The following is a 16,343-nucleotide window of genomic DNA, read 5'->3' on the forward strand; positions in this document are numbered from 1 at the left end:
ATACATGTAGCATTTTCTACGGGAAAGAAAATATCTTACTTTTTACTAATAAATGTTATTTAAAGATATTTGAAAAGGTATTAATATGTTCTTGACATGAATCTTGCATTATTTCTTTTTCACAGGAAGACTATTGCTACGAACAAGTCAAATTAATTATGAATCAGAAGGAATGTTTGCTTGGTATGACGTCATGGACTGCAGGGGGAACTACCGACAAAGGTTTCCACCGCCTCGTAACTTGCCGAAATTTAGAGGTGTAGTACGGCGATATTATATAGGCGTTGTTGAGGATGACTGGGATTACTGCCCGGAGAAAATAGATCCAATAAATGGCGAAAGTCTTTTGAACCCTAACATGTTAGTACATTAATTATTCAATGAACCTTACAACAAAACCGAGAACCATACAGTAACTATAAGAATATTACAAATATACCAGCTCACTAACAGAAAAAAACACCTTTCATTGTGGAATATCACAGTAACTGATGTCTTCTCTCAACATTTTTTTCTTTGAACATGTTGAAACATCATCAATTAATATTTATCACATGTTTGACGTCGTGGGAGTGTAATAAAGCCATTAAATAAAAATGATAATACACTAGTGTACTAAGGCCTTGACGTCGACGTCGTTTATAATATAATGTTATTAATCAAGCAATTTCATACTGGCCTTGTTATTTGTCTAAGAGTTGTCTGAGGACAAATAACTAGGCCAATATGAAATCGCTTGATTAATGATAATATAATTATTCAACTTTCAACTGTTGGCAGTAACACCATAAGAACTCTGTGAGTTACTTTATGGCAGCTTTGCACGTTCAGGTGAAAAATCTTGACAAGTTGTTAAGACTATTAATTATTTTAGAAATTATAATCATTTTAGCATGTTGTATATAGGTACTTGAGAATAATTGTGAGAGATATTTTTATGCAACATGATCAAGAGAAAAATTCTAGTTCTAGAACTTACCTTTTTGGGAAATTTCCTATTTATTTCCTGCAGTATCTTTAATATCATTTGAACTGTGATAAAAACTGCTTAAAAGTAATTTCCTTTTAGGATGCAGGCAACGAGACACAAAATTGTACACATATGTGATGATCAAGATAATACAACCAACCAAGCACATATTATACACTCGCATGCCTCGTTTAATTAGTTCCCTACTGGTTGAAAACCAGTTTCGGGGACTATAGGAATGCGCTTTTCCGTCCGTCCGTCATTCCGTCCGTCTTTCCGTCCGCCCGTCCGCAATTTCGTGTCCGGTCCATAACTCTGTCATCCATGAAGGGATTTTAATATTACTTGGCACAAATGTTCCCCATGATGAGACAACATGTCATGCGCAAAACTTGGACCCCTAGCTTAAAGGTCAAGGTCACAATTTGAGGTCAAAGGTCAACAGGGCTTTTTTCCTGTCCGGTCCATAACTCTGCCATCCATGAAGGGATTTTAATATTACTTGGCACAAATGTACCTCATAATAAGACGATGTGTCGTGCATAACTTTCAGACCCCTACCTCAAAGGTCAAGGTCAAACTTGGCAGTCAAATGTTAACATGGCATGAACAGGGTCTGTTTCATGTCCGGTCCATAACTCTGTCATCCATGAAGGGATTTTAGTATTATTTGGCATAAATGTTCCCCATGATGAGACAACGTGTCAAGCGCAAAACCTGGACCCCTACCTGAAAGGTCAAGGTCACAATTTGATGTCAAAGGTCAACACAGCTTTTTTCCTGTCCGGTCCATAAATCTGTCATCCATGAAGGGATTTTAATATTACTTGGCACAAATGTACCTCATAATAAGACGATGTGTCGTGCACAACTTTCAGACCCCTACCTCAAAGGTCAAGGGCACACTTGGCAGTCAAATGTTAAAATAGCATGAACAGGGTCTGTTTCGTGTCCGGTCCATAACTCTGTCATCCATCAAGGTATTTTAATATTACTTGGCACAAATGTTCCCCATGATGAGATGATGTGTCATGCACAAAACCTTGATCCCTAGCTTAAAGGTCAAGATCACAACTGGAGGTCAAAGGTCAATAGGGTTTTTTTCCTGTCCAGTCCAGAGCTCTGACATCCATCAAGGGATTTTAATATTACTTGGCATAAATGTTCCCCATGATGAAACGACGTGTCATGCGCAACACCCAGAACCCTAGCTTACAGGTCAAGGTCACACTTGGAGATCAAAGGTTAATGGGACATTTTTCCTGTCCGGTGTATAACTTTGTCATGCAAAACAGGATTTGAATATTACTTGGCACAAATGTTCACCACTATGAGAGGGAGTGTCATGCACAAGAACCTGGCCCCTAGATCGAAGGTCAAGGTCACACTCAGATGCCAAAGGTCAGATACAAGAATGACTTTGTCTGGAAAACTTCTTCTTGGTGCATGGAGGGGTTTTGATGTAACTTGACATAAATGTTCACTATCATGAGAAAGATTGTTGTGCGCAAGAACCAGGTCCCTAGGTCTAAGGTCAAGGTCAAGCTTAGAGGTCAAATGCCAAATTCAAGAATGACTTTGTCCGGAGCATTTCTTCTTTATGCATGGAGGGATTTTGATGTAACTTGGCAAAAATGTTCACCACCATAAGGCACTCTCGTTTTTTAGAGTTATTTCCCTTTGTTTTACTATAAATAGCTTATATTGTAACTTACTTATTACAGGCCGTAGGGAAAAATCGAGACCAGTTTTCTGTGGTACAACATGCATGTTACATCCAATTTTTAGGTGTATTTTGACCTATCTCTACCTGGTAAAGAGTTTTGTGTGGACTTATATGGATTTTTTTTTTACCTTTTTGATAATCGGCCAAATATGCTATATGAAAACAACTTTAGGGTTTTATATATACAAATTTTAATCCAAGTCTTTTGTTTATACATCATTGACAGATACCAGTTCATTATGCTATACTGCAGTAGAGAAAATTAGGTGCATTCCAGTAGGGGACTTTGTATTGCATGGCAATACTTCATTCACTTGTTTTTATCCGAAATTGTCTGCAGTTTACAACTGACACTCGTGTTCGCCATTTTTTTTCATCCACTTTCCAGCATGTGAATCACTATTTACCATTGCACAATAGTCCACACTATCAAAATGGATGTTAAAGATAAGTCTCATCCATTTAATTAATCTGAGTTTCGCATATTTTCTATTTTTTTTCCTTGAAAATTGCCAGAAATTTTGACAGGAAACACTTGTTTGTACACTTTACCGAATAAGCGAAAGTATCGTTGTAATCTAAAAAGACGTACATCGACATCGTACGTCCGCTCAGACATACTTGGTTATCACATGAACATGTTAGATGATTTTTTGTCAAAAATTTGATAAAAATTATAATCTATAACTCTGATGTAAAACAAAATGACGTCAAAATGATTTCTCCGTATTGGCCCTATCTTTTGAACCAATCAAAATGCTTGAATTCCGTATTGGCCCTGTTTTCTCGTATTGGTCCTGCTTTTCTCATATTGGCTCAGTTATGTTTTGTATTAGCTATATCTGTTTCATATGTTGTTCGCAATTGGTCTAATACAGTGTGTAATATTGTAAAGTTGAATAATAATATAGGAGACGTTGGTCAAATAGACTTGTTTCTATAGTAAAAGAAAGTGGACTTTTTGATGTTTCGAAAGGAAAGGCTAACATGTGATAAATAGAATATAACATTTGTGGCTTTCCACATTGAATTTATAAAACTCGTTGAATAAAATTGATAAAATGCTCGGCAGAGCCTCGCATTTTATCATTTTATCCAACTCGTTTAATAAACTCAATATGAAAAGACACTTATGTAATATCCTCTATGTATATCTTAATTCAATATTTTTTCTGTCACATAATATTTAAGATGAAGGAGATCAAGTATTCGGTTAGCTTTTACAAGCATATTAAGCTACGTTTGTTCATTTTGAAAAGATATAATTCATTTTACATATAATTTGGATCAGTCAAATATGCATGCGTATTCAGTAGTGATACTTCTCAAATAAATAGTATATCTGCAAATGCTTTGCAATAATTGTGCACGTAAAAGTCTTTACCGTCCACTAATGCTCGTAGTGAAAATCGGCATTTTCCGCTAGTTAACGTATTCTACGTATACGAATTCGGCATTCTCCGCATGTTTCTAATGTGGCCAAAGGATGCCGAAATCGCGTACGCAGGATACGTAATCGAACGGAACTTGCCGATTGTCTTTACGGGTCCATTACTTTAGGACGAATTTGTTTCAGTATCGTTTGATCCAGAATGGAAGACAATGGGCAAAGTAATGAATTATGACCATTTAAATAACACATGCAACATACTGTTTTCTTGTTTTACTTAACATTCAATGTAGGCCAGAACTCCATTATTTTCAATATTGGGTAATGGGAACATTCAAAATATCCATCATAATATCTGACATAATGCGGTTCAATTTCTTTTAGCATAGTTTGCATACTTGACACGACTAGTATGTGTTTATGAAAGTTCAATCATGGACCGACTCAGACCAGTAGGAATACTATATATCAATATTTTGCAGCCTACCACATTTGTTTCTTGGCAAGTCTTGTAGATCGGTAAATAGCATGTTAGCACCGATATTAACAGTCAAGTTTGATGAAGGGCAATATTGGATGCGGTGCTTTAATGTTAAATGCCAGGTTCATTTATCTGTTGCATTTCACCACTTTAATACTAACAATTCCATTTCTTTAAAATTCTTAACAATATCTAGATACATTAGCAAATACTTATCCAGTCTGAATTATGAGTCAACACGAATTGATTTATTCAGAGTTATTTGCCCTTGATTTAGCAAACGTACTGTTCTACAACAGGTCCATTGTTGTTAAATCATTTCTTTTACAACATTTTTGTCATATTTTGAACGTGTATGTTTATGTGACCTTTAGTAAAAACGTCAAATTAAAGTATTGAGGTCTTTTTCACTCCAGAAGTGCATACGTATATGTCCGAGATGATCCGATGTTTGTTGGAAGTGTCTATAAGAAGGCATTATACAGAGAATTCACCGACGAATCTTTCCTCGATATAAAACCAAGAAAAGATGATGAAAAACATCTTGCACTCTTAGGGCCATTTATTCGTGGCAATGTTGGAGATACTATCGAAATAGTGTTCAAGAATATGGCTTCTTTTCCGTACAATATTGTCCCAAGGAATATTGTCTTTGAAGACGGCTCCCCAATAACTTCAGCTTTACCAACGAACCCTGGACAAACACGAATATACCGTTACTTTATTCCGAAAAGATCAGGTCCTCTACCGAGACAGCCTAACTGTGTTGGATCCATATACTCGTCGAGAGTTAATCCAGTGGCTGATACATACAGTGGGTTGTTGGGACCTTTAGTTATTTGTAAACCTGGCGTCCTCGACCTTTCTGGTAGGAGAACTGACGAAGTAACAAAAGAGTTTTCCACTGCATTTGTCATCATTGACGAAAATAAAAGTAACTACCGTGACACAAATTTTGCACGAGCGCCTGCACGACAAAACACAATGGCCGGTGACTTTGTCCGGAGCAACACTTATAACACAATTAATGGCTTTATTTTCGGAAACTTAAAAGGACTGGTGTTTCGCGAAGGGGAGAGGTCCGCGTGGTATATTTTTGGAATGGGTTCGTTTCTTAATATACACACTGTTCATTTCCACGGTCAACTTTATTTGCGGACGGCGTCATTAACCTTGAGGCGAGATGTGCTTGAAATCTGGGCTGGAACATACCAAACTGTTGAGATGTTGGGATATAATCCGGGTACTTGGCTTTATCATTGCCATGTAAATTTGCACTCGGTGGCCGGTATGGAAACCACCTTCACCGTATTACCGAAGACAAAGTGATACGTAGGGCAGGTATTTATGTTTACTATTAAATCGATCGATGAAATCTTAATTCATAACAAAAAGATTTTAAACTGAAACGGCATTGTAGATATCATATGCTGAAAGATATATGAAATATGAAATGCAAAAGACGCAATCTTAAGTGAAAAGCACACAGGGACGGGGAAGGGTTGGATGGCGAGTAAAGTACCAGTCTTTTGTCGAAAAATGTCTCGGTTTTGTACTCTTTGTAAGGCTTGAAATTAAATAATGTAGAAGATAAAATCCAAGCACGCAGTCAATTTACAGTTTACTAATATTCCAGCGTTTGGACTTATTGCCTTCTTCACGGAATGATAACAGTAATAAACAACGGATACAATGTCGTAGTACGTTACGTCAAAATTGTGGGACACAGACGGCAGTTTAATGGACACAGCTAATAATACCATGTATAAGCATTAGTACATTAAAATAAGAAAACAATTTAGTCAGCAATAACATGTTATATACTACTACTATATCAGAGTGGTGGCTATTTATACGTTTCGATAGATTTTTATTTGTCTGACCAACATATATTGTTTCTGACAATTTTTGCATGTAATAGGATAAATGACATTTTAGATGTACAGTCAGTATCATAAAGGCTGAACACCACTAAATCCAGCTGTTCTTTATTTCATATAAAATCCACTCACTTCATAACGGTGTTTCGACATTTTCTAGCATATCAGATTTTCAGAGACTTATATTCCCATAAAGAACTAGATCGCTACTTTAGAAAAACAAAAAGAAAAGGGGGTGTTAACTTTTATATAAGAAAACTACAGTTCGTTAAATACAACCCGCTGATTTTACTACTTTTCGCTTCTTTCAATTTATCTTTTCGTGACATTAAATTCTTACGCCGCCATTTTTATCTAGCAGGCAATAGGAACATGCCGATTTCATTAGAATGCAAAGTGATACATACTGAAACGCGGTAGGGTAAAAGTAAGCACGTTGCTGCCGAGAAAATGCACTAGGAAAGGAAAAAAAGATTAGTACTATTTATATTTGGACTACTTGTGACTAGACCTGCGGAGGCTTACATTCTATTTGGTAGTGATCAGCCTATAAGAGAACTTTTTTGTTTGATTTTTCCATGAATTTGCATTCATTCTCAAGGTACACCTATTTCACAATGATTCTGCTTTGTTTTGGTGCAAAATATTGAGAAAATGTAGAGAAATGACAATTCATTACAGGTCACCCCCATGCCCAAAAATATGCAAAATTTAGCCCTGTGCAAGCAATATTTCAATTAATTTTACCTTATTCGTGGAATTTACATTTAACACCCATTTAATCGTTACGATGTTTGTCATTTTCATTCAGAAACATGCTAATTTCAATATTATTTAGACAACTGAAGTGCTAAAATGCGAGAAAAGACATTTACTAGGTCCTAAAACGAACCAAAATAGTGCCACCTGGTCGAAAATTCGATCTAAATTCCAAAAACACAAGAAATTTAAGCGTTTTCAGCCATTTTTTACCGTTTTACATCACAAAGAATAGATTAATGGCATTTCCATTCATTTTCGAGGGGTTTCAGAAAATAACATGTATTGCCCCTTATATAAGAGAACTTTTTTGTTTGATTTTTCCATGAATTTGCATTCATTCTCAAGGTACACCTATTTCACAATGATTCTGCTTTGTTTTGGTGCAAAATATTGAGAAAATGTAGAGAAATGACAATTCATTACAGGTCACCCCCATGCCCAAAAATATGCAAAATTTAGCCCTGTGCAAGCAATATTTCAATTAATTTTACCTTATTCGTGGAATTTACATTTAACACCCATTTAATCGTTACGATGTTTGTCATTTTCATTCAGAAACATGCTAATTTCAATATTATTTAGACAACTGAAGTGCTAAAATGCGAGAAAAGACATTTACTAGGTCCTAAAACGAACCAAAATAGTGCCACCTGGTCGAAAATTCGATCTAAATTCCAAAAACACAAGAAATTTAAGCGTTTTCAGCCATTTTTTACCGTTTTACATCACAAAGAATAGATTAATGGCATTTCCATTCATTTTCGAGGGGTTTCAGAAAATAACATGTATTGCCCCTTATAGGCTGAACACCACTAAATCCAGCTGTTCTTTATTTCATATAAAATCCACTCACTTCATAACGGTGTTTCGACATTTTCTAGCATATCAGATTTTCAGAGACTTATATTCCCATAAAGAACTAGATCGCTACTTTAGAAAAACAAAAAGAAAAGGGGGTGTTAACTTTTATATAAGAAAACTACAGTTCGTTAAATACAACCCGCTGATTTTACTACTTTTCGCTTCTTTCAATTTATCTTTTCGTGACATTAAATTCTTACGCCGCCATTTTTATCTAGCAGGCAATAGGAACATGCCGATTTCATTAGAATGCAAAGTGATACATACTGAAACGCGGTAGGGTAAAAGTAAGCACGTTGCTGCCGAGAAAATGCACTAGGAAAGGAAAAAAAGATTAGTACTATTTATATTTGGACTACTTGTGACTAGACCTGCGGAGGCTTACATTCTATTTGGTAGTGATCAGCCTAAAGCAAGTCGAATTTCTCACTGGTAACAGAACTTGTAATAAACGAATCGTCTACAATGGGAGCATGATCCACGCTGGTTACCTGTCTCGGTTCTTGGTCATCTGGAAAATACATGTGAAAGAGAAAATCGTATTCACTGTCTTTAAATGCCATCGCATCATACGAATATCTGGAGAGCAACTGCAGACCGTCTCAACGACAAATCTGTTAAAAGTTCTCACAGAACCTGCGGCACAAATAACGAGTGTTATTCACATATTACTGCAAGATGTAACCGTATTGAAGTATGGCAAACAGCTCGATAGTTTTCCATGTTTTCAAGAAACTGCGCATTAAAGGCATTTTCACATGAATACTTTATCATTTTAACTGGACAAAAGCTAGCTTATTTGTAAAACGGCATTTGCTCCATTGTGATGTAAAATAAATTTCCTCTTTAATCGAGGTTTATAGTTTTAATGTACAAATTTAAATCATAGTTGCTTTCCTTGCTAAAAAACATTACCAGACAAAACAAACCCTTAACTGGTTAAGTACTGAAAACTATCAATGAGATATTTCTCTATATTACTCACAGAGCCGAACTTCTTTATTCCAGAACAAAATATCTCCTTTGAAATATATTCTTTAATTACCTCCCTTTGTTGCCTATAGAACTACTGGTACCTTATTGCTAGTCTAAATTTCAAGCCATACACGAGTCATGTACAGGTAAACAATCCAGCAGGATTAAACAACCTAGCTATCTTAAAGTTTTCAAAAGATATAATGGTAATGCTCTAGGAATGTTACGTTGGTTGTTGAACTTGCCATGCATGCATGTGTGTGCTTCTTCCACTTTTCATCTGTTTACTTTCGTTTGGTAGGTCACACTGGCGGTAGCACATTTAGTTGGTAGCTGTCTTAGTTACATATCACAAGACATCAACTCAACCTTACGTAATAAGCCAGCATTTTCGTCGAAGTGTTTTCCCAGCCAGTTGTCAGTTTTGTTCCATCCAAATTTTGCGACATAATTTGTTATGTTATGCAGCTCCTAGAGCAGTATTTCCTAGCTATTTCTTTTGAATATGTGATAATATTTTGCAGCTTAATTAATCATTCAGCAAGATAAATGGACAGTCCGATTGAAACTTAGTGGCACTACTAAACGTTCTTCTTACATGAAAATGTCTTAACAGTTAAGTATCAAACTGTGTAAGTGAAATGAATACAAAACTTCGAATCCAGTTTCATACTTATGTAGGGATAACGCATGTTTTTTCGTGTTACAACGTCTCAGAATCTTGGTACACTCTCGCCCTACAACGGAGACATGAAGAACAGATCGTCTACTTAGCTGACACTATATGACAAAATTCGTCTCTAGACAAAAAAGTTTTTCTAAAGAAAAATAAAGAGCATTCGATCTTGATGCAGTGATTGGAGGATCTATATTGTATGTTCTTCGCAAATTTATTCAAAAATTTATGAAAAGGAAAATACACTAACGAAAGTATTGCATATCTGTATTCAAACACATTGTAGCTAAATAAAATCAGGGTTTTTTCCAAGACTTCAAAACATCATGTTAAAAGTACCGAACTGATACATACATCCTCAGCCGTCACAACAGTTAGTACAAAACGTAGACAGTTATCGACATCAAACCGATACTCTACTCGTCATCTAACCATTCTTTGTGTTTCCCAAGACGCTGTATAACAGTTAATCAAAAGTTGTTTAAGAAATAATAAGTTCATAAACGTGGTTTATCGTAGAATAACCCGAGTTTTGAGTTCCTATGCGTAAGAATAAAACACGAAGGCCGTAGGCCTATAAGAATGAAAAAATCGGGTTATTCTACGATAAATCAAACTTGGGAACTTACTATTTCGATTCTAACACGACATACTAGTATCAAAAATGTTAGAAAAAATGGTAACTACTTTTTACGACCATGCTACGCACCTAGATCGGATAATGTCATTTCACGCGAGTGGTTTGTTGCAGAATAACCCGAGATAGATTTTGCTCTACATGTATGTAGGTTATTTGCTGGTCGTGTTAGAATATTTTATAATTACAATTATACTTAATAGACAAACTACGCGCAAAATCATGTATCTATTAACATTAGAAATGGGAAAAAAAGCAATTAAAAAGATAAAAGGTAAGGGTAGATTTCCCGGAAGCACAGAGCACCAAAAACACAGCCCCAGAGCCACGCATTTGCATAGTAGGCCCACAACAAAAAGAAGCTGTAATGGAAAATATTTCAGACGGGTTGCGTCAAACATCCAACAAGTACATATTAATTTATGCTAAATATAGATGGAGGGGAAGGAAATGGTAAGGGGCAAAATGGGGGCCGGGGGGGGGACCCTCAGGGGAATGTTGAAGAAGGACGAATATACAAGGGAATGCCATGCTCTTATTAACAGTCACACTACAACGTAAACCACAATAGCGCAGACACTCGTGTACCAAAAATAAACAACACACAACCACGATCAACTGAATAACATAGAAAAACGAACAAGCAACACATAAGAAAACAGTAGGACACCTTTATAGACTCACAAGCATACAAACGCACCCACACAAGTAGCAAAAAACAATCGTGTACCGCCTTAGGATTCCGACTGCCAAAACAAAGGGGAGCCACGAAAATAACATAATTTTAAAATAGCCTACTTTGGAATGATCCACCCTTAATATGCTGTATCGTTTTATGATCACTCTTACCATGCTAATGCCAAATTATTTGTTTGATTTTCAGATAGAGCAGATAACTGTCCAAAATATCCGGTCCTTACCTGATGTTGGGCATTTCAAGCTACTAAATCGATTCATTCAGTCTTTCACGAATGATAAGGTTTTACTTGCTGTTTTGTGTAGAACATTTCTTCAAGAAAACTATACAAATATTTACGTCACTGTTATTGTTTTTACGTTTCCAATTGCCAGATGAGTGTCATTTTCATCCCTCAGTTGTTCATTCAAAAAGCAAAACGAGTATGCCGGATAGATCTCCTGTTCTATTATGGATCTACGGTAAAACCTTTAGTACAATCATAGATATAATCCACGATTTACCTCTGACACCATACAACCTTGATTGATATCTGGATTTACTACAATTCAAAAGTAGACATAGGGTACTATGCAATCATAATTAACAACTGATTCTTCCAGGGATCCGTATTGCCTGGAAAGCACTTGAACAAAAACTAATACTATGCATCCTGACAGATACTTGGTTCTTCTTTGATACAAAGGTAGACCTAGGGTACTATGCAATCATGATTAATCACTTGTTCTTCCAGGTAGTCTTGGTAAATGTTTGATACTATGCACCATGGCCGATATTTGGGTTCTTCTGTAGTACAACAGTAGATCTAGTAAGGTACCATGCATTCTTCCGGGGAACCCCAGTAAAGCTTTCATACTATTCACCATCACCGAAACATGTTTTTTCTTTCGTTCAAAAGAAGACCTAGTAAGGTGCCATGCAATCTTCCACGGAACCCCAGTAACCAATTGGTACCATGCACCATGACCGAAGCTTGGTTCTTCTGTGGTACGTAAGTAGACCTAGTAAAGTACCATGCACTGTTGCAGGGAACCCAGTAAAATTTGATACCATGCACCGTGACCGAGACTTGTTTTTTCTGTGGTACCAAAGTAGACCTAGGAAGGTACCTTTATTAATCATTGCTTCTTTCAAGGAACACCAGTTACCTTTGATACCATGGACTATGGCCGTAACTTGATTCTTCTGTGGTACAAAGGTAGATCTTAGGTACCATGCCATCATTATTAATCACTGGTCATTTCAGGGAACCCCGGTAAACTTTTGTACTACGCACCATGAACGAAAGTTAAATTCTCGAGTGGACTTGGGCTTTGGTCGGAGATGTACTTAAAAAACTAAACTGGAAGCTGTTAAGAGTACTTGAATTAATTGGCGTCAATGAAAGTAAATTCTTTTTTAAGCGAGAGGGCTGTAATGGCCCTATATCACTCACCTAAGTGTTGGTTTTATCATATATACAAGGCGAACATTTTATGATTTAACGCTTTCCATGATATAACATATGGACATATTTGCAATATCCATGTAGAGTGCAAATATCGTAATGCAAAACGCACAACTTAATCATTTAAGCCAAAGATTTTCTTTAAAAATAAGCTTAGTATACGAAAGAGTCCGAATACGCTACCACAGACATTAAGGTCTATGACCCCCACCCTCATCCCTTCCTCCGCCCTTGTCAACTGTTGGCCAATATCTTCTTCTATATCCAGTACCTTACCAGAACACTGATGGTAAAATGCATTTATATCATGCTGTAAATGTAGTAAAATGTGTTGTAGGATCACCTATGGTTACTTCGTGTTCAAATGCAAAGATGTCTGCAGCTGGCAAGGGCGGGGGATAGGGAGGGGTCCTATCCCAAAGTGTCTGTAGATGGTAGGTGCATGTCATTATACTTGCTTTAAATGAAGAACTTTCAGCATGTGTTTCTTCAAACTTACCTTAATTATCGGTCAGAAGATGTTTCGCTATCTTTATGCTCCCCGAAGGGAGTGTAATAAAGCCATCAAATAAAAATGATAATACACTAGTGTAATAAAGCTTTGACGTCGACGTCATTTATAATATAGGAGACGTTGGTCAAATTGACTTGCTTATATAGTAAAAGAAAGTTGAATTTTTTATGTTTCCACAGAAAGACTAACATGTGATAAAAAGAATATTGCATTTGTGACTTTCCACATTGAATTTATTCAACTCGTTTAATAAATTCAGTATGAAAAGACATTCATATCATATCCTCTATATATAATGTCGCCGCATCGTCTGTCCGTCCCGCAATTCTTGTCCGAAGTATTTCTCATCAACCACTTGTTGGATATTTAGCGATTAAGAGAAGATGCTTAAATGTATTCGTGTTCATGTCGGATGATTTTTCACAGAGTTATTGCCCTTTTATTATTCAATAGCAGTATACCATAGTAAATTCTTGTCCGGAGTATTTCTCAGCAACCACTGATTGGAATTTTATTAAACTTCATAGGAAGCTTTCCTGTACGAAATTTTACAGCTGTTAAAGACCTGCATTTTTTTGTTCAAAAGTATAATCATGATTATTTCAAATTCACACCCGTAGATTTTATATTACATTTATTTTACAGCTGTAGATTTCAAATTACCGCTGCAAAACGACTGTAAAATAAGTCGAATTATGTAAATGAGATACTAGTACATCACTGGGTCTATTACTAGTGTTTAGACAGATACATACATAATAGGTGGCGAAAGGAACCAACTAGTCAGTTTCTTCCCCGTCACCGTCTATTATTCAGACATACAGATACATACATACTAGGGAGGAAAGAACCATGTAGTCAGTTTCTTTCCTCTTTTACCATGTATTATTCAGACATGCAGATACATGGGCACTAGGGGGAAAAGAACCAGCTACAGCCAGTTTTCCCCCTCCGTCATGTATTTTTCAGAAGAACCAACTGGTCAGTTTCTTCCTCCTACAGCGTGTATTCAGGTACTAGTATGTAGATATATATATTAGCGGGAAAGAACCAACTACTCCGTTTTTTCTCTCTTGTTTGTGTACAAAAACTAAGGTGGAAACAATTAACCAGGGGGTGGGGGTGGGGGGAGGGGAGAAAATACCAACTGATTTGGGTTTTTTTCTCTGTGTACAGGGGTAAAAAACTAACAAATTGGTTTTTTTTGTTCTTGTTCTTATCTCAGAAAAAATATAGGGGGAAAACTAACCAGAGGGGAGAAAAAATACAACTGGTAAGTTTTTTCTCCCTTGTTTTTGCACAAAAACTAGAGGTATGGAACTAACTAGGGGGGGGGGGGGGGGGGCGGGGGAGAGGGTAAACCAACCAGTTGATATTTTCCTCGGGGAAAGAATCAAGCGGCTTTTTTTCCCCGGAGAAGAAATAAACCGGTTACGGCGGAAGAGGTAAAAACTACGAGGGTCCTGCAAAATGTTCTGTCATTGGTTTCGGATTTCTAAAGTGCTACGTTTTATCAAAATTATTTTTATTACAAACCTTCCAAATATTCCCCCTTTATCGAAACACATTTTTGTAACCTTGTACCCAATCGTGAAAAGCAGATAAATAGTTTTTTTTTAAGGCGTTCTTTCTTTTGCTCCTCACCTAGCGAAAACCTTTCTCAGGTCCAAACGCATATTTAGGATTGTTTGCACACTGCTTCCTAATATGCCAGTACAACTGGCTAAACATTTCACCGACAATCGCGCATCCTGTTCGACCACATCTTTTACAGCAGCGATATTTGCCTTGGTAACAGAGGTTTTAGGCCTATCAGAACGGGTATCGTCTTCGACAGATCATTCCCCAGCTTTAAAAGCTTTAACCCACCTAAAAACTGTGCGCATTGAAATAGCTTGGGGTCTATATATACTACACAGGCCTAATGCGGCATTTAATATAGCTACGAATTTCAGTCTTTACGTCCATTCTACAATGTGAAAAGTAAATTGGCCAGTGTATATGACTGCATGTATTCCAATTTGAAATAACAGCAAATGACACGAAATAAACACATATCGTTAGCTAGTGGACACACCATTCAAGTGCAATGTCCAATGAAACGTGTTTTTCTTTTAAATACTGGGATAAAACTAGGGAAGCCCATTAGTGACAGAGCATTTTGCAGGACACTCGTACTCGTCATCCAACCATTCATCCTGTATAACAGTATAACTCAAAAGTTGTGATTTTATAGATACAATAATGCTTATTTGACAAACAACGCTCAAAAATCACGTATCTATTGATATGGGAAATAAAAAAATGTAGTTTAAAGAGACAACTTTGGTGCTCAGTACGAAAATAGGACCTGTTTTACAGCTGTAAAACGTCTGTAAAATATTGGAATTTTAGCTGTTATCGAGTAAATGCAAATGTTTAATTATCGAATACGGTTGTAAAATGACATATTAAATATTTACACTATATTTGAACCTGATAAGTTTAAAAGTCATAATGACTTAAAATCATAAAATGTTCGCCTTGTATATATGATTGCCATATAAAGATTGCCATATGTTTTCATGACAAAGTTTTATAAACAAGATATGAAGATATGATGCATGGTTTCTACTTTGTATCCTACTCTTTACTTTTGCAGTTGCTATACTATAAACATATTTTATATTGTTCTTTACTTAAAAGATCATTTAATTTTCTATTTGTGTAGCTATTGCTTTTCAGAAAATAACAATTCATCCTAGAATTTCTGTACCTCTGCTTTCGTCCCTTAAAATAATGTTCTCTTTTTCAACACCTGTAATATTTCTACAGCTGTAACTTTTCGGCATATTTACAGCTGTAACTTTTTTGATATTTACAGCTGTATGTTTTGTTTACAACTGTATCTTATTTGCCTAATTCGACCTATTTTACAATCGTTTTACAGCTGTAAATTGAAATCTACAGGAGTAAAATCAATGTTTTTATATAAAAATCTACAGGTGTTAATTAAAAATAATCATGACTGTAATTTTGAACAAAATACAGGTCATTTACAGCTGTAAAATTTCGTACAGGTATACCTCCTAAAAACTCTATATCGTTTTAGGTTCACTTTAAAATTGTTAATGCCAAATTATTCATTTGATTTTCAGATACAGCAGCTATAGACAAATGCCCAAATATCAGGTTCTTACCTTTTGTTAACAGTTATGGGCATTTTAAGTTAGTAAATCTATTCATACGATCTTCACGAATGATAAAGGTTTACTTGTAGTTTTGTGTATAACATTTCTTCAAGAAACATTACAAACGTTAATGTTATTGTTATTGCTTTCAAATTTC

General features: G+C 36.0%; 1 protein-coding gene across 1 annotated transcript in view; it reads left to right on the top strand.

Annotated features, from left to right (window-relative positions):
- The window catches only part of LOC128547833 (hephaestin-like protein), a 42,919-nt gene extending 37,021 nt beyond the window's left edge, over window positions 1-5,898 (top strand). Inside the window, exons 14-15 of the mRNA XM_053521265.1 lie at window positions 126-360; window positions 4,984-5,898. Of these exons, the coding sequence (XP_053377240.1) occupies window positions 126-360; window positions 4,984-5,896 (1,148 nt within the window). The 3' untranslated portion in view covers window positions 5,897-5,898. The remainder of the gene's footprint in view (window positions 1-125; window positions 361-4,983) is intronic.
- The last annotated feature ends 10,445 nt before the right edge of the window (window positions 5,899-16,343 follow it).

Source organism: Mercenaria mercenaria, chromosome 1, assembly GCF_021730395.1.
Source record: "Mercenaria mercenaria strain notata chromosome 1, MADL_Memer_1, whole genome shotgun sequence".
NCBI classification, from domain to species: domain Eukaryota; kingdom Metazoa; phylum Mollusca; class Bivalvia; order Venerida; family Veneridae; genus Mercenaria; species Mercenaria mercenaria.